This window comes from Cyanistes caeruleus, chromosome 18 (assembly GCF_971803275.1).
Source record: "Cyanistes caeruleus chromosome 18, bCyaCae1.hap1.1, whole genome shotgun sequence".
Classification (NCBI taxonomy): Eukaryota; Metazoa; Chordata; class Aves; order Passeriformes; family Paridae; genus Cyanistes; species Cyanistes caeruleus.
The window spans coordinates 6,454,439-6,482,089 of NC_141718.1; the positions used below are offsets into that span (position 1 = coordinate 6,454,439).

A 27,651-nucleotide genomic window follows, 5' to 3' on the forward strand; every position below is an offset into this window, starting at 1 on the left:
ATCTTTTAAATACAGTTGCAGATAGCAGTGTAACTCAAGCTCTCAAGGACATCAGTGGGGGGGTAGTGGAGTCTTTCAGCAGTAAGGTTTTGCCTTTGCTGCCAGAAAGGTGTATTTTTTTTATACCTAGTGTAATTAACACAAGAGCTATCCCAGGGTAGAAATAATTCACTCTGTGACATAACTGAAATGTCTTGTCTGTGCTGTCTGGTTTTGTTTTTAACCTTGGGCTTAAAAGGAACCAAAAATCTTTAGTTGTAAAAGAGCACATCATCTGCAAAATATTATAAGCCATTTATCTTTATGCACAAATGCCACCTAGCAGTTCAGCTCCACTTCTGCATCATTAAATGCCCAGACCATATTCATTTGCCCCTAACTAATAACAGTCTCCCCCTAGGAACGCTGGGTATTCCAAACAGCCCTGGAAGAGGCAGAGGCTGGTGCTCAGGCCAGGCAGAGAGGGGAGAGGGCTGCTGCCCTCCCTGAGCTCTGCCTGGGGCTGCTGGGTGGATTCTGTGGCTGGCTGGGTGGGCTCACAGTCCTGGCTTTGAATTGTGTATTTGTCAGCTCCTTTCCTGCCTGCCATGGTTTCTCCAGGCAGTGTTTGAGGGCCAGAGCTGAGCCCTCTTGGGTGCCTGTGTTGAAGGAGTCAGAGCTGGTTTGGGTTTCAGTCTCAGGTGAGCCAGAGCTCCCAGGCAGGTGCTGTGCTGGTGGCAGCAGCACCAAGAGGAGTGTGGCTGGCTGGGTACCACGGGCAGCATCGTACCCTGCTGCTTGAGGCCCTTCTGACAAGGAGAAAATTGACCAAAACAGCAAATAGACTCTTTGGAGAGTTTTCTGACAGCCCTCCATGTAAGTGCTCCTGTCCTTGTAGGTAAGAGCCTCAGTAAGTTGTTCCAGCTGAAGGCTTGCCCCAGTAATTACTCCTGCCAGACAAGCACTCATTCACTGTGAAAGGAGTTTTCTTCAGCTTTGGGTAGATGCCAAGTTAAACTTCCACTAAGATTTCTTATATTTGCAGCCACAATTGATTACTTCTCTCATTATTTGATCTTGATATAGAGACATACAGGCTGAGCCGTGTTTGTATTAACCACCAAAGAATTTTTTCTTTAGGAACATCCATCACAGTTGCATGCAAACTGTTCTGCTCTGGCACTCCTAGCTGATATTAGCTGGGTTTTTTTCTGAATTGCTACATGTGACAATTGGTATGGATCTGCCTAAAGAGCCACAGTGTTCCCAGCTAACCAAGTAAGCAATAGTGGTTTGTTAGATGTGCAGAAAAATGCATGCAAACGTGCATGGTTGTGCATAAACGTAATTGTTGGAAGGGATTTTACAAGTTGACTCCAAAGTATTCACCAGTTACTAATTTTATATATGCAGTAAAAATTCTGAGGGGGGGGGAAACCCCACTCTTTTTCACCGCTGATTTTCAGGAAATTTGATGTTAAAACTTTTAAGAGAGAAGAGGCTCTTGGATGTGAAAAATACCAGAGTCAATTGCCATTCAGTTTTAATTATTTCTGATGCAACACTTTATCCAATAACTGGTTTTATTGTTTTCTACTCAGTGGTTTTAAATCAATGGTCTGCAGATTCCTGGGGTTCTTGGACAGCTTGGGGTGCCTGAAAGTTGTCTTAAGAAATCAGGTCTGTTGTTAGTGTGCTCAAGTTTGTCGTCCAAGAGTCTGCTCCATCCCAGGAAAACATTTTGCATGTGCACAATGCTCAAAGATTGAAAATAAGTGTGAGAGGGAAGAGATGCTCTGAGGCTGTTTCCCCAGAGAAAAGCTTATAATGAAACCTCTTGTTTCTGTTTTTGGTTATTATTTCCAATTTGTTAGACCTTGTCATTCTTGGTTAAATCTCAGTTGATGGAGGGCTGGAGTGAGAACTTCCACCCTTTTTCCTTTCCTCCTCCTGCCTTTCCAAGCAGGTAATTTGTCTCCTCGTCATTTCTGTGTTTACTTTAGGTGGACTGCCTGATCAAGCTCTCCAAAGTGTCGGAACACATAATTGTGTTCAGCTGTTTGACATAGTTATGTAGATAGCAGGATATTGTTATTAACCTTTTTCTATACAAGGCTGAATTCCATGACTACTTTGGGGTATAGAGTACTTAGAGAGAGGGATAAGTTTGTCATAGTTTCTCAGAAATGGAGGTGTCACTGCCCTTCATTTCATATTTATTTCATAATAAAGCTACTGGTCTGTAGCTTTATTTCTGGGCAGTTTATATTAGGGAGGTTTATAAATAAATCCCTGGGTTTTTTGTGATGTATGAAGGCAGTGGCCAAATCTGTGTGCAATATACAGAAGGTGGGAATTCAAATACTGTTGTCAGTGTTGTTGCTGCCTCAGGCTCCCCTGTGGAAGCTGTCCTTTTCCAGGACAGAGGTGCAGGTGTAGCATGCCAGGGGTGGGACTGACACCCAGTCACACCTTGGCTGCAGACCTGTGTGTAAGAGCTTGTCACATCTTTCCTTCTGTCTGGCACTCTCATTCTTGTGCCAGCTGATGAGAGGATTAACAGGGAGCCCTTCTCCCACACCCACATAATTGTAGGACTTGGCTCTTGTCTCTTCTTTGGGAGCTTTCCTCCATGGGCACTCTGGAGAATTGCCTGCCCAGTGTCAGAGGCAGGTGCAAGCCAGTGGTACAGAGCTTGTGTGGGCAGAGAATTGCATTTTCCACTGAGAGCAAGAGTCTGGGAAAGCTTTTTTTGTATATCCAGGTATCCTCTGATCAGAAGGTTTTCAAACTGCTAGTACAAAGGGACTGTCATCTTGCTGGTGAAAAATTACAAGTATTTGCAATCAGTTTGTATCAATCTCTTTGGGGTATTGTGCTGTGCTGATTTAGTAATGTGGTAACTTCTGGCACTGCTGCAAAAAGACAAAACAATCCTCAAGATCAGCCTGCAACAATGTGGTATTTTTGGTACCCACTAGAACATCAGTCTTAGAAACAGGACTGCTAAGACTCCCTGGATCTTGTTTAATAAAATCATGTAGCGAGGGCATCATGATTATAAATCACACTTGGAAATTGGCCTGCAGAGTACTTGCTGGGTTATGTGGTGTCGTGTGTTCCTGGCTCCTTTTTAATTTCCGAAAAGAAGGCATATAGCAGCAGCTGGAGCTAGAGGTGGAATTCATTTAGCTGCTTCAGGAAAGCCTCTGCCAGCAAAAACACAGCAGCTCAACAGTCTTTGGTTGTAGAGAGGGGAAAGGGATCCAAGTGACTGGAGCTGGTGTAATGAGAAGGAAAAGAACCAAATGATTTGGCAGCATGTGAAAGAGGTAAGGATGTGGTAGAGAAAGGAGCAGGAGGAGCTGAGATGAAGAGCAGGAGTAAACAATGTAATTTAACTTATTCAAAAGGGACAGAATGCTTATTAAAGCTCTGAGAGATGATAAATTAGTGCTTTGCTGCTATTGTTATTTCAGATAGAGTTGTCATATGGTAATGCTGCGGCAATGAAGGCTGGAGGCTCACAGATTCGTAGAGGGGAATGGAAAGTGGGATATTTGGTTACATGATTGAGAGCTGGGAGTCGATGAGGCAAAATGATTCTGGAGAGCATCCTTACATGTGCGTGCTGTTCCCAGGAAGGTGCCGTCACGTCCTGAAGAGGGATGGTTCAAAGTGTGTGTCCTGCTGCTGTGAAGACGTGTCCCACGCTGAGAGCTTTTACCTTGGTCGGGAGGAGCTGTCGAAGCCCTGCTCTGGCTTATGAAACCCTGTCTGAAATAGCCCCAGAGCCCTCACCTGGAAGTGCTCTCTGGCTGTTACTCCTGTGGCAGCACACAGAATATCAGGAGATCATTTGAGGTTGTGGAGTTTTCCCCTAAGGAATACTGGGCTGGGGGAGGGAATCGCAAAATGATTCTTATCTTACATTACACAGAATCTCTTGCATTACTTACTGTGGCATATTGTTTCCTCCCACAGAGTTCTGCTCAATCGCTTTCAGGAAGAGGCTACTCCGTAAGTCATTTTACAGCTAATTCTTTCACTTCTGTTGATGTTGATTGCAGAGGTTTACACTACCTATTGCACAGCCACTGCCATGGAAGAAATGCAGAACAGAAACAGGGTGAGAGCTCAGGGCTGTTGTGCACCTGGCAGGGGACAGCCCTGACATGTGAGAGTGTGTTAAGAGCCTGGAGGCTTCTTAATTTAATATTAAACTTATAAGGAGGGGTTTTTTAGTCAGTTTGTGGTGTGTTTCAGCTAGATAGTCACCTCTGGAGAGTTACAAGACCTGAGTAGGGGGAGTTTTCAACACCAGTAGGAGATGCTTCCCTCCTCTTCTCCCTTCCCCATACAGGTTTTCATTTGGGTGTTAAATACAAGAATATCAAATACACAGTTACTCCCATTTTACAAAGAATTGCAACCCTCACCATTGTGAACAGCAAGAAAGCCAATATTCTCTTATTTACAATCTCGCCTGTTTTCAGGGGAGGCTGTTGCTGATGTTTCCCTCACAGGAGTGCCACAGTGTTTGAGGGTGGTGTTACAGGGTCAGGGCACATCTGCCTGTGTATGCAATGTACCAGACATGTTTAATTGTCCATTTCTGTTCATATGTACCTTATTTCTATGTGCAATAATGACGTTTCTTCATGTAGAAGTGGATTAATTTGTTTGGTTTGGGTACATTTTCTGCTCAGCTGTCCAAAAAGGCAGGCACAGACATCACTGAGTACAGTAATACAGAAATAGGAGAGGGTGTGAGAGGCTTAGCAAAGTCAACATGAAAATTCCCGGAATCACATTATATCTGACTCTCAAAACAAATGTATGGTGGGGAGATATGATACCCTGGTTGTTCAGCCAGTGAGTCATGTGGAGTGCAAAGGTTCTAGATGAAGGTATATGCAAATCTGAACGTGAATGTCTCAGTTCAGCAAACAATTCCTGCCTTCACTGATTGACAGTAATTTCTGTTTTCACAACCTCTGCCATGATAAAGTTTTGCCTTCTAGGTGAATGGTCCCAAACTGTTTCATACCAAGAGCTAAAGCTGCTGATTCTGTATAGGACCAGAACAAGGGTGGGTTTTGTGTGCTTCAGGAAGCTGATGTGGAAGCCTGGGACATATTTATTTTTTATGATAATCACCAGAATTATTTACTTTCAATGATTTGTGTTGTAAGATTAGGGTGTTGGAACTTGCTGAGCTTCTACCCAGTGCACAGAATAAAAATTGCCAGGCAGTGCAGAATTTCTGGTCTCATTTCATAGCAATACTGTCCCATGCTATCATGCATATTATCACAAATTAATAATAAATCCATTACAAAATAATGTGTGACTTGAAAAGTCTCACAGGTTTAATGAAATAATGTCACAAATTTTTAGACAGTAGTCACATGTCTACTAAGTATCTTCCTGTCTGAATCTTGCCAATATCCCAGGTGAGTATCATTGCTTAATTCATTGAGGGATGATGAATGTTTGCTCTAGGACCCATTAAGTGCTGCTTTCCATATATTTGGAGAATCAGATTCACCTAAGCTTCTAGAGGCGGATGCTTTATCTTCTATTTTTCTGTAAAATGCCATGCGTGCCCATGGCACCACATAAATAATAATGAATCATCTTCACAGATTTTATGACTGAGGGCCTGGTTTGGGAACTAAACAATTTCCCTGTGGCTATAACATAGGTTGCAAAATCGTAATGGAAAAAGGCCAAAGAATTCTTCTCAGAGTCTCAAGGCCAATAAATCATAGGACTGTTTTCTTCCATTGCTGGCTATTCAGAAATTTACTTCTGTTTCTCAGAGAAATGATTTTGAGAAAATTACTAGCTCCTTCTCTGTGCATGTGTGGGGACAAGGTTCTCTTATTTCACCAACCCATAACTTCTCAAGGGAGATAAGAGCTTTCTGCATGCCAGAACAGTATTTTGAGATCATGAGCAGTGTGAACTGGCGTTGCTTTTCTTTCTGGATTGCCATTTTCCCTGTTATACTGCCTTCTGCCCCATCATGTGCCAGCTCTTGAGGCTGTTTTCCCCCAAGACTCCGATGCTGCTCTAAATGGATTTAGCACAAGTCAGAGACTGCCATTTCCAGCACTGCCAGACCTCAGTGGCCCAAACTCCCGTGGGAAGCTGATTCTCGCAGGTGGCACAGAGATGTTCAAACCACCAGATCCAGACAACTGGCCCCACACCAGGAGTTGTCCATAACATCTAGAACAGTTTTCATTTTCTCACGAAAGCAGCTGTCTATGAATCATGAAGTCACTCTTTTGGCTCTGCCCCTGTTTACATGGGATGGGTTGTTTCCCAGACATGGTGAAAGCAGTGGTAGCAGGAGGCACGGTGGAGACGCCGCTGTGCTGGGTGTTCCCCCTGATAGCTGTGATGATGCCTTGTGTTGTGGAAGACTTGTGGAATGATGATCTGTATCCTTACTCAGTGAAGTTCTTGTACTGGGTTCCACTGGCAGCTGTTTAAATACCACAAACTATTTTGTGCGTGCTCAATTTTAATTACCTCGTTCTGAATCCGCACTCTTCATCGTTCACTTGCGTCAGCTGTCCTTGCAGAGATGTTTGCTTTCAGAAACATTTGTAGAAAATGCACATTTTAAGGGAATGCAAAGAGAGAACTTCAAACCTACCGTAGGAATCTTGCATGAAAAATACCTCAGTCCAAGGTTTGGCTCATCCAGTGGAGCCATCAAGGCCTGTCAGGCAGTCAGAGCAGGCTCGTTGGTGAAGAACCTCAGCACATGCCTTGTCCATAAAGTGCAGACTCTGGAGCCAGAGGCAGGAGGAAAACTAAATGCAAGTGTCTAAATAACTCCTGAGCATTTGATATTCCAGCAACTTCCTTGACTTCAGGCTTCCTGTGGAACATTAAGTGCCTAAATAAGGAGCTTGCTTGAAATAGCTGTGAAATTCTGGTCTCACTGAAGTTACCCCATAAACTCTGGCGAGCTCCAGCTGCACCTAGATTTAATTTGAGCCTCAAAACCAGCAGTAACAGTGACCTGGCACATAGTTTCTCCTGTACATACCATGGGCAAAATCTCTTATAAAGCTATTTCCCAAAATGAAGTTTCAGATGGTGTTTACTTTTACTTGGGTAGGAGAAGACACTTCTATGTCTGCAGTGCTCTGCTGCAAGCTCCTTGTCTCATCAGCAGCATGTGTTTTGTATCCTTATCTCATTAAATGTATACTTCTGCTGTGCTGAGAAATAGAACAGGAGTTTATTTATGGAGGCTAATATCTCATTCCCTCTGTGGTTACATTTGTCTGATAAACTACTCCAGCCATTTGTCACATTTTCTGCATGCAGAAATGAGATTAGTGTTCTTAGAGAGGTCTGTCTGTCCTCTGAGCAGACAAAACAGATCATCTTTTTTGGTAACAGGATGAGAGGCCTGTCTACCTGAAAATGCACTTATTCGTTAAAAAATACATAGAGAATCAGAAATTAGAATTAGTTGAGGTTTCTATATATCACTGATAAATATGCACCCTGTGGATGTTTGTCAAGTTTTTTTTCTGATAGTTAGCTTAGAACCAAACATAGTTATAAAGCAGTTACAATGAATACATATTCATTCATATGAATACATATATCAATATGTATACATAGATCAATACATACAGTTTGTTATTAGTGGCTAAAAAGCTGCAGTTGCTTATGAGGTTGAGCACACTGTAAAGACAAACCCAAGCTGCAGCTGAACTTGACTCAGTTTTGTAGAGAGGATGGAAAAGGATAGAGCTAGGGAGTATGTGGTAGCTTAAAAAAATAAACAGAAAACCTCTTCCAATAAATTATGTAGTTTATTTATAGAGCATCTGTGCAGCTGTTTGTCTTCTGAAATGGAAGGGGCTAAAATATGGGAGTGAATAAAAGAATAAACTTGAAAGCATATGGCAAATGGGTAGCCAGTGAGCCAACCTGTCTGAGTGTGCCTTGGAACAAAAGTACAGAAGGATGAGACGTCGTTGTTTGGTTTTATTTGTTCTTGAAAGGGTTTTTTCTTTTTTAAATAAAAACAGTAACATACACTTGGCAACAGCAGCAGCTGATTTTTATTCTGAGCTTCTGTAAAATATCAAAGTCTTTGTAGCCTAGTCAAATCCCTGGCAGCTGATCAAATTCTGTTGGTTTTACATCTTCCTTGTTGAGCGCCGGAAACCAGTGTCTCAGATAACTCAGAGCTCGTGGATAGAGAGAAATGTGCAGAACACCGTAAGGCCTGCAGAGACTCTTGGGTCATCCAGAGTCAGCTCAGGGCTATCTGCTGCCTTCATTCCTCTTCCTTGGTGATGTAGCCTGAGAACAGTTATCCCCTGGGTGAAGTTGAACCTGAGGTGACTCAGGGAAGTGCTGGGAAGGCTGTGAGCACCCTGAGCCCACTGCAGTGTCTGCCTGGACCCCAGTCTGCCCCTTCCTGGCCGTTCCTCTCAAGTGATCTTGTTCATTTTTGGAACTGGCTTTCCAGCCAGTTTGGATCTTTGGTGGCAAAGATCTTTACAGCCATCCAGGGCTCCTCTCCTGTGCTGTGTGCTCAGAGTTGCTGTGCAGTGGGGCTGTTGCCCAAAACAGCTACCCACAACCACCCTGCCCCTGTCAGATCTCTTTGGCTCGTGCCCATGAGTGCACTTGCTGGGACAACCAGTTCTGAGCTGCATTCCCCTGGTTAGCAGCACAGAGATAGTGCCCAGCTCAGCGACCTCAGTGTGAGGGAGGACAGGTACAAATGGCTGCAAAGTGCTGGGAAATCACCAGCTGAGGAACTGTTAACTCTGCAGGTTTATATCCCCTGTGAAGCTCTTTTCATGGCCTCTCAGCTTTGTGCCAGCTCAGTGCAGTTCTGTGAAACCCTGAAGCAGGTGGTGCCTGCTGAGATGACCGTTCTCAGGCCAGAAATCCTTGGTGAGCGTGGGCAGGTTCATGGCTTTGGTGTAGTGGTCACAGGGGCTCACTGAAGATCGCACCAGAAGCATTCCCCAGTCCGCTCTGTGCTTCAAGATGCTCTTGTGCTGTTAGGTTGGAGCCAAATTATCACTTGGAAAAGTACCTTCAACAGTATCTTTTCTGTACAGATCCTGAGTCAGTGCCATTTCCCACGTGGATCCCAGGGATCACTGTACACCTTGACATCCTTGAGATGGCCATGGAGAAACTGATATCCTGAGAATTCTACATAAAGATAAAAATATTGCAGTGAACTATGTCATATGGCAGTTTGGGAATTCTTGAGTGTGCTTCCCTCATGGTGTGGAAGCACGCTCAGAGACCGGAGGCACATTGGAATTGTGACAAACAGGGTTTTTGCACCTGCTGCTCTGTCACACACTAATGAAAAATCTCTTCTGTAGGTGGGTAACATTTCTTGGCTGGGTTGGAAAATTCATTGTATTTTAGGACCTCTGATAAATTAGCATTTTTCTGTGCCAAAAATCAATATTGGAAACAGGGCTCTTGTTATGAATCTAAAACTCCTTGAGCTGGAGCCAAAGGTAAACGATAAAACTGAATTTGTATTTCTTACAATAGTGTGCCTGTGAGCTGGCAATGTGAGAAAGACTTTCTGGGCAAGATTTATGAATAAAGGAGTAATAATTCCAAAATAAGTATCAATCTCCTTTTGCCATGATGCCAAGCATAAAAGAGGGACTCTAATTGTCTTTTTCTTCTGGACAAGAAAAAGAATGGCAGCTAGGTGCCCTTCAGGTAGAACAATACTCTGTCTTCTTTGAAGACAGAGAAAAGAAGAAAAAGGGACTATAAAAAAGTGATGTGGTCTGCAAGTGCAATGACAGCACAAAGGATTTAAAAAGATAGAAAAATAACAATATGGAATAGAAGCATAAAGTATTTTGAAAGGAGTTTTCCCTGTAAGATACCAGGAGTTTTAGAGAGCCAGGAATAAAATGGTGGGTGTCAGCCCAAAGCACTTAACTTCTGCTGGTTTTCTTTTCCCATGTTCCTAAATAGCCTCGCTTCACAAAAACTTCCCCCATGCTTGAATTCACCTGGACAGAGTGAGTTCACTGAATAAATAGAGAGTTTGTTTGCTCTCAGTGCTGTGTGGGATGGAGCCAGGTTGCTGTAAGCCAGCTGAGGAGCTGGCCCCTTGGCTCCATGGACTGTCCCATAAGCCATGAGCTCAAACTGAGCTGAGTAATTAGTCCACATATTATTCCAGATCCGTGGGAGCTCTTTTGAGGGTTTTTGAAACATCCCATGAAAAGCTTAAGCAGAAGTACAAACATAAATAAACTACATACTTCAGCTTTACAAATATTGAAGTCCATGAACTTCCTTACAACACATTTTCCTTTAGAAGTTCACTTTTCTGAAAGTCTGTTTCTTCTTAGATGACCTCTGCTTTTAATTAGGATGAAAAGTCCCATGGATTTTCACTCATCTCCACAGCCATAAGCAAGCACAAAGGGCCCTCTCTGGCTGAGTTTCCCCTGCCTGAGCAGTGGCCTTGGCAGTGAGGCTGTCTCGGAGGCTCAGCAGTGGTGCCCCTTTGTCCCTGTGGCCGGAGTGGGACGGGATGATCCCCATTTCCATAAACCCCCCCAGCTGCAGGGAGGCACAGCCAGCTGACACCGTGAGCCCCTCGAGGGATGGGACATATGACTTTGTGTGTGATTTTTTGCCTGTGTTTTTAATCTCCTGCCGCTGCCCTCCGCTCGGGGCAGTGGGGAGGAGCAGACCTCTAATCTGACTAGAAAGACGCTATTGTTAAACAGACGCATCCCCCGAAATTCCCAGTGCTCCTTGGCTTTTGGGCTGGGATAACCTCGCTGTCACTGGCCTTGCACGCTAAAATGAGAAGTTGTCCTAAATCCATCTTGAATTCACCAGCCTGGAAAGGATTACATCCTGCTGAAGAGGAAAGGCAGAGGATTTTGAGAATATCTGGTCTTTATTTCTGGACCTTTTTGAAGACTGTCCTGAAGCAGTTGTGTCATATATGTGCTGTAGCTTTCTTTGTGTAGCAGGGCAGGGTTATTTGCTTGTGTGTCTCAGCTGTTCTCACATTGTTATTTGCTCTCAGGACTCTCTTTCCTTAGAATCCATTGCCTCATTTTTACTCCCTTTCCCTTTTCCAAAGCTAACAAAAAGATGATTAAAGCAGACAGCTGATTAAAATCAGGGCTCCTTACCTAACTACCACAGTGAGCAGGGGTTAAGTGTGGGGCCTCTCAGGGGATTTGCTTTTGATTTTTGTTTAATTCTCTGATAGTCATGTGCGGTGAGAATGGGCAGTTCTGGTGTTTTATAATTACAGAGGGGGCTAAAATAGTCCATTTCTGAGGGTGCTTGTTGTGCTGGGTGCTGTGGTAGGTTCCTCAGAGGAAACTCATGGGGGTGGTTAGAAAAGGGGTTTACACTCTCTAGTTTTGTCTCATATTTCACTGTGCCCTTGCAGAAACTGCACCCAAAACCACAGTGTGTAAGGGGAGCAGCAGAGGAAATAACAGTGCCACTTCAGAATGCAATTGTAGAAGTAAAAAATGAACATGTTTTGTTGGCCTTGATAGCTGGTGAACAAGAGAGCTCAAGGAAAAGGGATCGATTGCATCAACTTTGTGGGTGTTATTGGCATTAGGGAACACTGCCTGTCATCTTGAAGCATCATAAATATTTAATTGTGCAGCTCAGTGGAATACTCTGGTTGCTTATCAGTCCCAAAATGGTTTTCCCTATGTTAAACTGTATTGAAATGAAATTGTCTAGAGAGGGTAAGTTATTTGGGTGATTGTAAAACTAGTCACTGCACATGCAGAGTGTAGGGAAGGGTTCCTGTAGGTTGGTGGGTTTTATTCAATTTCATCACTTGTATTTCTTCCTTGTCACCTTTTTTTTTTTTTAATTGGGATTTGTTATTATAAGTGAGAGAGATCTTCAGTTTCTTTCCTGTCCTAAAAGAGGACAAAAATGCAACTTTAATTTAGCAAAACAACAGATGCAACCCTAAGTCAGCTCTCACACCAAAGAAAACTTTTGATAACATGCTGAAGGTGTGGGGGCTCTGCTGTGAAAGCTGCAAATGCTTGGAAATCTGCTGTAGGCTGAGGTTTCTCTCCTCACTTCGTGTTTCAGCCTGGATGCAATCGAGCTGGCTGCTAAAATGTGAGTGTAGTGGGCTACGTGGCTCCTCTGCAGTGTGAAGGCAGCTCTCCTGCACTCCCTGTGGGGTGAGAGAACAGAGGGGCTCCTTGCTGGTGTCCCTGTGCAGGTGGCTCAGGCAGGAGCCTGGGGTTCTGGGCAGCCTTTCCAGGAACTGTTCAGCTTTTGCTGCAACAGTACAAGAGTTGCTGAAGAGCAACTTTCTGATCTGCAGTGCTTGCATTGCTGGGAGAGGAGCATTCAGATGGAAACCCTGGTCAGCCATGTGAGATGTTTTCTATACAGGGTCAGTGTTTTCATTTCCTGCTGCCTCAGCATTTCAGCATCACAGCTACTCATGGTCAACACCAGCCCCAGTCACCATGACCTGCTGGTTACATTTTAGAAATGCGTCCTTTCTCCTTTTTATAGCAAATAAATAAATTAAAAGAGACTTCCTATATGATGCAAAAGGACCTTTCTAAGAGCAGCAGTTCTAGAAAGCCAGGGAACGCAGGGCAAGGGCAGAAATGGCTGAGATGGATTGGCAATACAATGGATTCATTGTAACTTGGGTGTGAGATAGGAATCACGCTGGGGCAGCAGATCTTTGCAATACCATTTGGCAAGTGGTAAGGCCAAGTAGTCTCTGCTTGTTCCCTGACTCTTTGTTTTGCTAGACACCTTTAGGGAGGCAATGGTGTAATTCTGAAATTCAAGCAGTGCTGTATCCAAAAGTTGTTTTAAAACCCTTCGATCAACAATACTTAGTTTCATGGAGGAATTTTTAAGTTCCAGTTCAGAATACCTCATGTTTCAGCATAGTTTTCAGGTGACTGTAGCTGTTCTTTTTTTTCTCAGCTCATCACAGGTCAGAAACTCAAAGGCATTAAGGTTGAGTAAAACAATTGTTCATCACTCTGAGCTCTGCTTTGTTTTTGTGGGAATTGTCTGCTTCTGTAGCACTTTTAGTTTCATTACTTGTTATAAAGTTTGGTTTACTAACCTGCTCTAGGAACAGATACAACCACCAAAGCTGCTTTTTAATTAGCCCTGTGGTCCATCCGGTGTAGATGTGCTGACGTCCTGGCTGTACAATGTACTTCCAATGAAAGGGAACAGTCTGCCATAGAGTCTTGTGACCTTGAGGTCAGTTTTGTGCTCAAAATTGCTTTTGATTATGGAGTTAGTATGTGTCTCAAAAAATATAATAAAAAAATCCAACGAGCACCTAGCAGTCCTTACAGAGTGCTGCTGAGTTACACACTCAAGTGGCATCACATCTAGATTTTAATGGAATTAACCACTTTAGTTATAGATACTTTCCAAATGCCCTGCTTCTGGTTGTGAATATTTAAAGGTTTTCAACCTGAATGATGGAAAATTGGCATACAGTTACATCACTGTGGACATGACTGCCGTGGTTTCTACAGGAATGTAGCCTGATTCCTGCCTTTACTGTCTGCGTTTCATCTCTGTGAAGATGCTATATGATGGATAAGATTTTGTGTGCCTGGACACTTACAGCCTAGATCTGTAGTATCCTGAGGAATTTTCCTGTCTGATTAATTCACCACATGTGTTCACCAGAAAGCCTCAGGACACTGGCAGTTTTTGGGAAGATGTTAGATGTAGCTGCTAGGTACTTGCAAACCTCAGTTCAGTTTTTTTAGACTGATACTTTGTTACCTGTAAAAAATAAAAAAATTGGGAGCTGATTACAAGCTCTCATGTGTGGTTTTCTGGACACAGGATTGAAATGGTTCATGTTGCCCTGAAATCAGCAGGACAATTTTTGGACATCCTGTAGCAATTAGAGTGCTGTAGATGAGGGATGGTACAGACTGTGTAGTGTGTGCTTTGAACTTGTGCAGCAGCATTCTCAGACCAGTTGGTAATTACCAAAGGAAAAAATTGTTGCATTTGAGGTGGGTAACACATCTGGGTCGATGAAATTCTGCCATCACCTGCAGGGCAGCAGCGACATTGAACAGCTGAGAAGTTAAACTCAGTGAGATACTTGTAATAAACCAAAGATTCAAAATTTGATCCTAAAAATCACTTGTCTAAAAGGCTTTCTCTGCAAGCATTCCTCATAGCAAAATACTGTTGACACAAGCATGGTTATAAGGCTCATGACCAAAGTTAGCTCAAACCAGTTCACAGAACATATTTTCCTCATATATTCATGACTCCTCCAAAGCTGCTGAATAGCATCTAGTAGCATCCTGGCTTGAGTCACAAAGATTAGGATGTCACAGTGGAGATGCCCGAGGCCACAGGGCACTGTGTGACTGGCAGGCATTGAGCTGTAACAGGTGCAGGATACTCACAGACTTTGCCTAAGTACCTTTCTTTTCCCCTGAAGACTCATTCTCTGAGGAGCCCTAATTCAGTTCATTTCTAGAGAGCTGGGGAAGAGGGCAGGAGAGAATAATAAATGGTCCCTTGAAAACAAGAGGCAGCAATAGACGCCACAGGATGACCCAAACAGCCTATTTAACTGCAGCCAGTTTCCTGCTGAAGATTCATTTCGAAGAGATTGCGAGAGCACTCGAACAGGAAGCTGCAGCTTCACCAAACAGTTTCAGTATCAGTGTGTTATCTGTGGTCATTCCCCTCCACAGCTTGCGGCTGGCTTCTGGTTAGCAGAGACAGACACTTTGAGCTGAGCTGGCATCAGTTCCCACCTACTTAATCAGTTAAGTTGTGAGCCCTGTGGTTAGCTCGAATCCCCTGGTCGTCTTGTGGATTGCCAGTGACAGGAAGGGGGAGATGCATTGAGTGGTTCCGGCAGGAATAGCTTGGTTATCTGATGGTCACCCCAGAGACTGATAAAGTTATGTGAGCTCTTTTCTGAGAAGACATCAAAAAAGCAGAAACATGTCTCTAACCACCTGAAGAGTTTACAACGTCAAGGGAAACTTTGCTTATCTTGAAAGCTTCAGAACTGTTAACCCGCCTTCACCACTGCAGACCACAGCACTGCCTCAGACTCGCGAACAGATACAGAAAGAAGTACAGGCCGTCGTGTGCAAAGCTGTAAATTCTTACTGAGGAAACATTATCGCTCAGATCTTCCAAAATTACTTTGGCACTTCAGATTCAGAGGTGAACAACTCAAAACATATGAGAGAACCAGGCTTTTCCAAGGAAATGTGCTCCGTATTTTTAGAAAACTTGGCCTCCTTGAGTCTGTCATGTTGTCAGGAGCTTGGGCAAGCAAAATGATGAATCACTTTTGGAAGTGTAGCCTGTTTGATGAACCTGAACTGATCTGAAGCCAAACTGATGGTGACTGTGACAAGGGCTTGCAAAGGTTAAACAGAGAAGGTGGTCATACCATGGGAAAAACTTAGGACACTTGGTTTGTTTTTAGCATGTATTTGCTGAGCAGAATGGACTTCAGAGAAAACCTTAAGTAAATGAGCTTTTTAATTAGTACTTTTTAAGAGGTATTGGGCAGGTTACTCTGAGCCTCAGTGCCTTAGTATCTCTGGCCTTAAAATGGAGTAGTGGTACTTGGGTCTTTTCTTGAGGTGTGTAGATGAGAGATTGTTTTACTGAGTATTTTCCAAAATAGGTTTGGTAGTTCTGAAGATCCACTTAAATTTTTTGATTTGTACCTAGAGTATAGAGAGCTCTGTGCTGCTTGTCCCATGTCCCTGTCTGACCATCCTTCTCCTTAAACCAAGCCTCTCTAGCTTCTGTCCCAGGCCACAGCTTGCAGCCCAGCTCCCCATGCTGCAGGTGCCTGTCCTGGTGGTGGCTGGGCTGGGCTCCTGCAGATGCTGCTGAGCAAGCATGGGAAAAGCAATGCCTCCTACTGGAGCAAGGGATTGGGATGTCTCTTCCATGGGAGGGAGGCTCCCGTGGCTGTTCCAGAGCCCTCATGGCCATCACATCAGCCCTGGTGGGCGCTCCAGCCCCCTCCTCACTGCTGACTTTGGAATAAAAGCTAAGGTAGGCTTGGCAGTCAGGCTCCATCAGCACAGCCTCACCCCATCCGTACCTGCACATCTTGAAACTGCACACTAAATTCACACAGTGTGATGTGTGATTTGTAGCTGTAACAGTCCCCGTGATGAAATCCTGCCTGTCTGCTGCTTTTATCCAGGTTTTGAAATCAAGGCTGGGTGTTTGTAAGGGCGTGTGTCTGTATAGGAGGCATGAGAGATGGTTTAGTCTGCTGATGTTGTTTGGCTCAGCCTCTGTCAGTGACAACCACAGCAATCAGTGCATTCTGGACTCAAAGCTATTTCCTTTCCTGCTGCAGATTATGTCTGGTATGCATAACGTGTTAATTTAACAAAGCAGTTCTTTTGATACAGCTTTAATTTTTTAACAACAGCTCGAAGGCAATGATGTACAGATTATATAGTGTCAGTTTCCCAATTAAAGTTTTACAGGAAAATACTCTGGTTTTGCTTTAAGCTTGTTTTGAATTCTTCCTTCTGGCGCTTGTGCAAATGGAAACTGTGCTATTGCAAAGCATCCATTTGAAACCTTGAAATATTTATTGAGGCTGCATTGAATACTGAAGCAGGAATCTTCCTGTAGGCTTGTTGATGTCTGTCATATGCATTTATTTTGTAATTAAATGTCTGGAAGCTTGTGTGTGTGCCTGAGTGGTTGGTTTCTTACGTTTTATTTCTTGCAGGTTTTGTTGTTGTTACACTGGTTTTTCTGATAAATGCCTTTAACTCATCACTTTTAAGAGTTCTATGAAAAATTATCCACAGCCAGACCACATCTTTGATTTACAGTGATGAACCTCCTACTAACTGTTGTGCAAACACTGAGGAGGTGGCTAAACCGCTGCCCTTCCTAGAACACCAGACTTGTGAAGCTCATTGCTGCAGCAGAACATGCCTGTTTGAAGGCTGGAGGATGGAGAGTACCTGAAGGGACTAGTGAGATTTCAGTCTTGAAACAGTACCCACAAACTGAACTATTTTTTTTTTTTTTTCCCCTGTTTTTTCTCTTCTTCCCATCCCTCTGTCGTGGATAATACCAGGTCAGTGTCCTTTCCTGTTTATACAGACTGGAAGCAACGGGGACTGACCATATCCAAAATTCCCCCCAGAGTGTGTTCCAGGGGATGTGTTGGTGTGGAGCATATGCTGAATCTCAAGGGGAAAGGCACTGGCATTAGACAGGACCAGGAGTCACCAGCTCTGGTGACAGCAGACCATGCCTCTGTGACGCTGCAGAACCAAATGCTCCTTGGGCATTTCCCTTGTACCCTGGTGGCTCTCTCCAAGTACTCCCCACTGCTGATCCTGACCCGAGGCATATCCCTGCTCTGGGAGTCTCGCTGTCCTGGAGGTTGTGTGATGGCTAGCACTAGAGTATCAGACACCCAGTTCAGATTAACTTGCAGCCTGGCATGAGTTATTGCCCAGATTTGCAGGGCAGCAGGGTAGTATGAAGGTCTCTGTGGTTGCATTGCAATCCAGCTGCTTTTAAAGGATAGGGAGAATGATCCCTGAACCTGTGCCCACCCAATGGGCTGGAGCTGGGGCAGGCAGCTTCTCTGCCTTCAGAATGTGCTGAGAGTCTGAAGAATTCCCTTCTGCCAGAGTGCCAAGGAAGCCACCTGGCCCACTTTGAAACCAAATGCTGCGTCTCATGTGTTTATCACTTCCCTTGTTTCTGTTCTTTTTCTGTTTCCAACTAATCTCTTTGGATTAGTCCTACTGCTGGATAATTATGACTTTCATATCTACATCTATTTCTCAAGCTTGGCTGCATTATTTTTGGGCAGCTATTTAAGACTTTGTTTAGTTAAAAAAAATATTGTGTCCATATTTGCATTTCAGAACTCACAAACAATGATACTTCTCACAGTACATCATTCTTCAAATATTTTTCTTAACAAGTAGAACTTTTTCAGTCGTGCCAGAATCAGTTCCATTATATGAATCCTATTTATGGATCCTATTTAGAGCATTTGTAGGGAGGGAATTAAATGGGCTATTCTCACAGATACATATCTCTGATCCCATGTGAGAAGGGAGAATGTAAGAATTAGTTGATATTTCAAAGAAATTATAACAGTTACTGAAGAGAAAGGCCCTTCCTTTTTTTTTTTTTTTTTTGCCTTCCCTTCCTTTTTTTCTTTTCTTCCTGGAAATGAAGTACACATTTATGTGGGAAATAAAAGCCAAAGCCTTCATTATCAACACCAAAAGAAATTGATTCTGCAGCAGTGTTCTAGTTCAGTGACTTTATTTGTATAAAGGCCAATGAATGATGTAAAGATAATGGTTTTATCTGAAGAATGTTAGCACAAGCTGACATGTACCCTCTGCAGCACTGATGGGCTGCACCTGGTTGGTGCAGAGAGCACAAGTGTGGGCAGAGTGGCCTGTCAGGCCCCACTTCATCCCTCACCTCAGGAGGTTTTAAAACATCTTGGGGAAGCAGCAACCCAGCTCAGGGATTTTGGAAAGTGTTTCTGTTGAGTTCCTCAGTTGAGTGATGGCCAGTGAGCTGTTTGGTTGGCAGAATCAATGTGATAGTTGTCTTTTGGAACCGGATAATGAAATCTGAATGCTCTTGAAAATGTAAAGGAAATCAGTTCCTCAAAAGTTTCCAGTACTACTGCAGCATTGAATGAAAAAAATAATGTAAGTTGTTTTAGGCAGTGCAGTTTAAATGAAGAGGATGTGTCCAAACGTGCATAAAGAGCAATGCAAATGAATTTTAAATTAATCTGGTGTTGAGAAAGGAGGAGTTTGGCATGTTTTTGACTAGAGTGTCAGCATGGTACCCATCTTGTTGGCCCAAAGTGCTCTGACATGCTGCCTCAGTGACTTGGGCTTCAAAGTTTCTGTTCAGGTGGTTGGGTCACCCATCAAAACAGGCTCACGGGGAGATCAAAGGGGAGGGCAGGTTCTCCACAGAGAGAGAAAAATTAGAAGGGAAGTTTCACATTAATTTTCTTCATTGCTATACTGGACAGCCAGGGAAAGTGAGCAGAAGATGGTTGTGTGAAGGGACTGAGTAATGTGAAAATGTGCAGAATCAAAGCTGCTCTGGGGGGCTGCCTGCCAGCTCTGAGGTGTGGGGCCAACAAGGATGATCATTATCTATGAGGTGTGTGAATGGTTCAGCCTCTGAACAGCACATTTGGCACTACCAACTGGTTTATCTGGAGGTCTGGGGGAACGGAAAGGGATTTTAGAGGTTTTTTCCTTTGTTTTACTTGAGAAATGGAGTGTAAAAGAAAGATCCTCAATAGGACTAGTTTCTGCTTCACATCACGGATGGTTTACACCTGGTCTGATCAAAACCTTATCTCTGATCTGTCTGCCTTGAGCAAACATCCTTGTGGGTATTCTGTTCAGGTAGCTCTTTACCTCACTGGCCTTGGACAATGAGTGGGAGAATAGAAAGATTTTCATCTCTGTTTATGACAGCAGTAGAAAGTTGCAGGAATCCCAAGAAAACACAATCCAGAGAAGGGAGTGGGTCTTTGTCAGCTCAGCAGGACCACAGCATGGCTGTGACTCATGGCTTTACTGAGTGTGGTGCTTTTCACTCACCAGTACCTAATCCAGTTGATTGATTTTGTCAGAATTTGTTTTAAAAGGAATGAATTCTAATCAGTGGTTGTGAAACTTAAGGCAAACATGTCATTGAAAATAAGGTTTGTTCAAGATCTCATGATTTGAGGTTTTTAGACATTTAAATGCGTTCAATTGCTGTGAAGCTGGAAGCACAGGTAGGAAAGAGTCGTAATTAAAGTCTCATTGTGAGGAGCCAGATTCAGAACTTCCTGGAGCCTTGCTGATAGCATTTTCTGATTCCAGACTCATAGTAATGTGTTTTTAATATTTATATGGGTTTCAGTTTGGTCAAAGTCTGTTGCCATCTTACCCAAACCTCTTTTATAATGGTAGGTTTCTCTCATACCTCACTTGGAGTCTTGCTGGTGGTTTTCAACCTCTTCCAATTTGCAAACAACCTAAGAAAAATACCACTAAAGTTGCAGAGCCCTATATTTTGAATGCAAAGCCATCTTGACCACAGGCTTGCTTTTCTTAGCTACCTTTCTACAGCTCATTTAAGAAGTACTCAGCAAAGCTGGAGGTCTTATGTCCCAGGGCTGAAAACCAGTAGCTTAATCCAGTGGGGCCCCGTTTCTGGTTCCTGGCTCTGCTGTAGCGTGAATACAGACTGTGCAAACCATGTTTTGCAGAAATTTTGTTCAATATAAGCATGTCTTCAGCGTCAGTGCAGACTGTCTACAGCACTGGCCTTTCTTCCTTCTGATTGGAGTTGGGGTTGGATTTGTTTGAATACTGTGGTGCTTTCTGACGCCTATTTAATTTTGCTGGAGTGGTATTTTTGTGACACCATGGTGCTGTGAGAGTTGTAAATTACTCTTTTACTCAAGCAGACTTTATAATTTGGTGGGAAAAATTGCTTTCCAGCAAAACTCAGCCTGAAAGTTAACATGTTCATTAGTCACTGCAGTGGCCCACAGTAGTACAACTTGTGGATTATTTTACAATATGTACTTTTCTGCTTTCCTGCACAAATGTAATATGAAAGTTGCTTTTATATTAATCTTTAAAGATTCGGCCTTGAATGCTTATAATTTCTGCATCCTGAATATTAACCAACAAAGGAAGCGAGGTTTTGTGTTCAAAGCCAGGAGGAGAGACAGGAGGTCTGTGCTGTATTCCCAGCGCTGCCGTAATCTCGCTCTGGGATCTGGGGCGTGCTGTTTGCTGTGCCTCAGTTTAACTCATGTGTGGGGCAGGGAGACCTTCTGGGTGTGTTCACTGGCCCACTTGTGTGGAAAAATTGCTGGTGGGAAAATGTCATATTGTGTTCAGAGCGCAGGAATCCGTGGGTTTAGAAGTTACCCCAGCAGTTGCAAATGGCATTTCTTCCACTTCTGGCCAGGGCTGGCATCTCCCACCAACACCCCCATCTTCACTGCTGTTTTCCCCCTTATTTGTTTTGCACACGGGAGCTCAAGGAGATGTGGACTTTCAGAATCAGTACAACTATAGATGATGGTTTATCCTTGAATTCTGCGTTTTTCGGCATCCTGGTGTGTAAAGGTGCCTGTCCCCAGAAAGTTCCCGCAGAAGCCTGGCACACTGTGTTACAGCCGGTCCCTTATTAACTCTGAATTTCCCTAGTTCCTTTGCCTTTCCAGGTTTGAGTTAGACGGCTTGATGTTACTTCAGAGCCGTCCTTTTGATGGCTGGAAACGATAATAGCCTGTGTCATCTGCCCTTTAGAGGGAAGGGTTATGCCTCGTCCTTTATTCCTGGTCTCTCCTGACAAAACCCGTCCCACAATGCGCCCGAGCCGCTCGCAGGTGTTCCCGCCGCTCTGCCCTCTCACATGCACCGCAAATTAGTAACAGAAGCTAATGGCCCAGCATGCGGCCATCAAAGGGCTGACAATTCCAGCCTTTGCAAAGGGCCCTTTATGTCGGAGCCCCCCACGAGCCCTGTCCGGCTGAAAAGGCCGTTTGTGTGTCCCTGTGTGCGGGCCGTGCCGCGCCCCGCCGGCCGCAGGCCTCACGCTGCGCCCCGGGCCTGTTGCTGCTGGCAACAGATAAAAATCGCTGTTCGCCACAGCGGGGCCGCAGCACATCAATCATCCGCCCAGATAAAGGCCTCGGGCCTTTGGCCCCAGCCCTCGCTTGTTCCTAAATAATTTCCACTGGCTGAGCATGCTATGGTGTAGGCTGGGTAATTCAGTCCAGAAAACTTCATTTCACTAAAAATGCTTTGATTCTTTTTTTTTTTTTTTTTTCCCCCCTCTTCTCCCCACCCCACTCCCCCTTTTTTTTTTTCTTTCCGAAGACTGTTTTTGTTCAAATAGATGTTTGTTTCGAAAGGGTGAATTTAACTGATGAAAGGGATGCCGTGAAAGTTCAGAGTGAGAATAATAAATAGGACTGTGTGGTTAAATGTAAAGTACAACCAAGCGGCAGCAAAAAGAATTAGCATTTACCGGGAGTAACAAAGCACCTTCGCACTTTAGAAGACGCCTTTCAGCTTTGGCATCGTTCAGCTTCCTGAATTTATATATATTTAAATAGAGATTAATCTTTATATATGGATAACATCATTTCCACCACACCTTTATTAAAGAGATTTATAGCTGGGTATCAAATTACACTTTTAATACAGCCTAGTTGATTTTTTGGTAGCAGCAAATCATATTTGTAACTCCGAATAACTAAACAAATTTGACAGTAGCAAATTTTCTCCTTGACACAGCTAATTCTTCATCCTGTCCTAATGTTCTGCTGTAAAGCCATAAGAAATTGTGATGCTTAGAGCCTGACAGTCGTAGGTTTTGTTCTTGCCACTTAGCAATCCTTCAAAGAAGAAACCATTGCAATTTAAATTGAGGGACATCACAGACTCCATAGCAGGGAAACGCTCTTTGTAGATAAGCCCTGTTTTGTAATCTTGCTGGCTTGTGCTGTAAGGATAGGGTAGGTGGGATATAGAGGAATATTGAAGGTAAAAATCAAGTGTTAGGTCACAAATAAAATTGCTGTGGAAACCCTAAAAATTAAATCTCAGCCAGCCTGCCCTCTGCACAAGCGTCTTTGCATACTAATTGCATGGGTCTTTGTATTATTGTAGATACTAATTACCACTAGTTCTCAGTGGGAATTGGACACCTAATTCTCTAATGCTGCTTTTAACCTCCCAGCTTACAAGCCTTACATCTCAAGGCACCTCGATCCCACTGCTGTCTTCCAAGTACAGGCTTGTTCCAGCACACAGGCTCTGCTGCTGCGTTGGTGATGGAGAATCCTGCAAAATTTTGCAGTGTAGGCATCATCTCTGGGTTGGATGTGAGGGTGGACTTGAACAACAGCTGGAAAGGATGGCTGAATAGCAATTCCTCTCTGAGTCTGCTGCAGTCACTTTACTGGGCTTTACTTTGCCTTATTGCTTGTATGGATGTGTTGAAGCTAAAAGGGGCAACTAAAAGAGTTAAATTCTCACCTGAGTGGTATTCATGGGAGCTGAGCCTTTCCTTTCACCCAGGCAGGACTTCATCCAGAGTGCCCTGACAAAGCACAGAGCTTCTGAAATACGACTTGTTGCTTTGTAGAACCTGGTCTGCATTTCACACTTTACTGGATGAATGTGATTTATATGAAGAATTTGAGAAGTTTTTTGTGGAAACAGTAGAGATATTGGCCTGACAAAGTATGCTTGTGTGCTTTGTCCTTCAGTATCTTCTCTAAAAACAAAACAGATTTTAAGATTGATCCTGTTGGATTTTGAGATAGGTAACAGTAAAATAGTTTCCATCCAGCAAGGTCACTGTAAATGCTGGCATCAGATCTGAATGATGTACCACTACCCTGTTTCCACTTCTGCTTCTTTTTTTTTTAAAAACTCCTATATAATGCTGCCTAAGAAATATTGCAGGGAATGACAGAGAAGGGTAGGCTTAAATAACCCTGAGGGTGCTTATCTTCCTTGGCATTAACTTCATATCCACATTCATTACATGAATGGGCCAGGGAAACTGTTTCTGTGACAAATTGGAGTGCAGGGTAGGTTGAACAGGCTCAGTTCAATTTTGGGTAATGGTATACAATCATCTCTATGGCGATGCGTAATGCATGGTGTAGTTCCTCATTTAGAGAAGTTTGAATGCATAAAGCCCTATAAGAAACACTGAGATAACTCAGTTTCCTATTTTCAGAAGGAGTTGCAGTGTGCACAATTAGCTCCTCCATTCCCTCCCCTTCCTGTTAATAGCACCAGAGAGGAGCTTCCCTCCGTCTCTAACGCTGCCTTGTCAGGGCTGAGCTCCAGCTGCAGCTGCGAGGAAGATGGGGAGCATGTGAGAGGTGCTCAGGCAGGAGATGGACAGGCACATTGACACAGCCATTATTATTCCATGGCAGCCAGGATGGGTTACTCTTCCATCGCCCTGCTGCGTGCATACATCAGACAAAAGACAGCTTCAATTTGAATGGGAAGATGAGTGGAGTCGGTGCTCGGGGAGAGCAGCCTCCAGAATCTTAACTAACACGTCTGAGCCTTGCTGTACAACATGGCTGGGAGTTTGCTGAAAGGCTGTTTGTGGAAAATGTAACAGCACTTGTTGATAAATGTTCTTCATGCTAATTGACCACTGTGTTTGCAGACAGATGCACTGACCTAGAGCTTCCCACGTGCTCGTGCAGATCCCTAAGATGGGCTAATTAACTTCTCCATCTTCATTTCCTTGGCAAAATCCACTAAACAGAGTTATGCAAAGCAAGTGAAAGAAAACATTGGGCTGTAAGGAGGAGGAGACCTGTGCTACATATAATTTGTGTGTTAAGAAACGGCCAGCACTGGGTATCATCAGGGAAAGACAAAATTTCCTCTTTTATGTGTATAAATGAGAATAAGAAATTATCAAGAAGTCAAGAAATTGTTCTTCCTACCAATTTTTAGATTTGGATATATTTTTATCAGCTAAACCTTGAACTTTAATCCTGCTTTTTAAAGCTTGTCTGATAGGTACCCTATGGAAGCATTTTAATCACAGTGACTGCTGCTAGGCAAGGGGAGGTTTACTTTATTTTTTTAATTAGGTACAGGTCCACTGGCAACATTTTCTTCCATTTGTGTTAGATTGATGCCTGACTTGACCTAAATGGTTCACAACTGTCACAGCTTCCCAGTGTTACTGCCTTGGTTTCCTGGTGTGCACTGGTTATTGGGTGCTGTACATTACCATGCTGATGGCACCTGCTCAGCGCTGCTGGTTACACAAGAGGATGAGACTGTTGTTGTGCCTGTGATCTTTGCAGTATGGGTGTGATGATGTTTCAGCCTGCCTTGCCATTCCTTTCAACGTGGTGTGGATCCCACCACCTTGTGTGTTTAAATTATTGCTAAATTGCAGTGTTTTGAAGCCACGGGAATATTGCTTAAAGAACTCTTCTCATAAAACAGCTCATTAATATGTGTGATATTCAGGGCTTGCCAAAAGTTTTGTGGTCTGTCTTGCCTCCTCCACTCTTCACTCCTCTCTGCCCTCAAAATGTCTGCAGGAAAGCGTGGGCAAAATTCATTCCCCTGTGGCTCTTTCAAACTGCACAGTTCGGGCTCATCCTTTGATCCCTCCTCATGACTTTATTTCATTATCCCTTAAGTATAAGGAGGAAAGTTAATGACATCATAAAAACTAGAACTCTATAAAAGATGTTTCTGCTGATTTACTGCCAATGTACTAGCAGCATGTCATATAACTGCCCATTAAAGATGGTGAGTTGCTCTCCTGCCTGCAGCTTTCCTTATCACCAGCCCCTTTATTTATGACCAGATTATAGGGATTGGGTGTGCATGGTAAAACATAAAACTTATTTTTATCATGCATATAATTAACCCTTTAGTTATGGAATTAAGTTGCATCCATCCTTCTTTTTAATTTAAAAAGGAATTATTAGATGTTCCTGTTTTAATGTGTTGCTGAGAGAATGCAGTTCATGGTTTCTGGTTATATCTGTCTTTCCCTGTCCAGGCATTACCTAAACAATTATGATCAGTGAAGAGGACAGGAGGGACAGCAGAACCTTCATTACTTAAATAAACAAAATCAATTTTTTCCTGTTCAAGGAAGTTGATCTATTGAAACCCTGATCTTCTTGCTTGCCTGCTTCTTAAATTCTAGTTCCTCAGCTCCCTCCCCATCCCCTTCTGATACACAGTCAGCTTGTTCAGCAGTTATTTGCCATGACAGGATCCTTCACCACTCTCCCTGGGAGATCTGTCTGGTCATGCAGCTTCAGGCTGTTGCTCTGAGCAGCATAACGTGTTTCTGTAGTACCCTTCCCAGTAGTACCTTTCCTGTTTGCAAGGAAAGTTTCTTGTTTTGGCTACCAGGAACAATTTTGAATGCCAAACACTCCCTCCCTCCCACCTACAGCTCTAGATACTTCAAGATAAACTTCCTACTCTGAAATTAGGGCTCCTCTGAAAGCATCTCGAGTTGTAGACAAGAGTGAGGAAAAGGTTGGGTGTTTTCACACGACTTATTGCTCCTGAGAACCTTTGTCAGTGAAGTTACTTGTTTAAAATTGATCATGTTCCTTGTGTATCAGGCATCTTCTGTTAATGCAGCCATGGTGGTTTGTGTGCTGGATGCGAGGCATTGGATCCCCGGTCTTGGGAATGCGCAATGATCGACTTTCTACATTATTAAAAGTTGTTTGTCTTTTTGTCTTTTACCCAGTTAGTTCTGATTTTGTTTTGCTGATCATGAATTGCTGACAAAGAACAGGCATTCCTCAAGTGAAAAGCCAGAACAAAGCTTTGCATTCATACCATCTCTATCAGGCTTTTTATTAATACTGACATAGTTCTTGAAAACGTCTAAGAACAAATGCTCTCTAATAGTTGTTTTGCTGGGTTTTTCCTTGGCTGTAGTAGGAGTTTAGGATTCCCATGTGCAGAGCTGATAGGCTGCTATAGGGAGATGATAGTGAGGGGGACACTGTGCTGGCTACACATTTGCCACTTGTCTCAATGGGGAAATTCTCTCTGATTGTTTCAGTTGTTTTGAGCTGGTTTCCTCCCCCTCCCAGGAAAGAGAGGGAAATGTGATGTATGATTGCATAAGATCATTTTTATTCATGTGAGTGATGAAATAGGAGAAGTTCCAAATGAGGAAGTCATAAAGAAAAATAATAAAGGAAGGAAGCAATGAATTCAAGTCTCAGTGCTTTGTTGTGTGGCTGTGATTTATAAAGAAGTATTTATTTATTTCTTACTTTTCTGCATAGAGTAAGACAAATAATAATAATGTTTAAAAATAAAGTATTTCTGTGCCCATACTGGCTCCTGGCTGCCTGTGATCTGCTCAGATTCATTTTATTTAGGATACAGTAGATATCTCTAAGCTGGCAATAGCATTGATGCTTAAATCTAGGCAATAAACAGTAATTTTGGGTTTTTTTTAATACCCCCATTTTATGAGTAGTAAAGAATAGCAAGTATCACACTGTTCTGAGGGAAAGGTATTGAGCATGACCCACTCTTAATTACAAAACTGTTTTAGTTGATCTGGTGACTTTAAATGATGCAGAACAACGCTGTTGCCTTTGAGGCAAACATTGGTAATTGTAGAACTCTGTAATAGGTGGGTGTTCAAATTGAGTGGAGACTCTCAGGTCCCTGGGTATCTGTGCTTGAGACTCAGAACCTGTCAAACAGGAAGGGAAGCTTTTTGCATGAACCTCTCCTTACATGCTGGTTTTAAGAGTGGTGGTATCTCAGTTTGTTGGCTTAATGAGAATAGGCTTCCTAAATCATAAAGGTCAGATATTATGTGTGTGCATTGGACCAGGTATTCCATGAGCTCTGCTCCCCCTCATCGGGGCTTCCAAAGATCCTGTGCTCATTGAAAGCTTAATTAATTAATAAGTAATCAGTTTTCAGCTCTAGGGTATCAATTTGAAGGAAAAATTGATTTTCAAACCCAAATGTCTAAGACTATTTATATTCTGAAACTACTGTGCATGTC

The 27,651-nt window shown here is 43.2% G+C and overlaps 1 protein-coding gene across 43 annotated transcripts in view; it reads left to right on the top strand.

Moving 5' to 3' along the window:
* FBRSL1 (fibrosin like 1) overlaps positions 1-27,651 on the top strand; it is a 502,421-nt gene that overhangs the window by 225,580 nt on the left and 249,190 nt on the right. For 36 of the 43 annotated variants that reach the window (XM_086856113.1, XM_086856114.1, XM_086856131.1 and 33 more), the window contains exon 4: positions 3,964-3,999. The exons of the other annotated variants lie outside the window; for them this stretch is intronic. In XM_086856113.1, the coding sequence (XP_086712239.1) occupies positions 3,964-3,999 (36 nt within the window). The remainder of the gene's footprint in view (positions 1-3,963; positions 4,000-27,651) is intronic. 43 annotated transcript variants of the gene reach the window in all.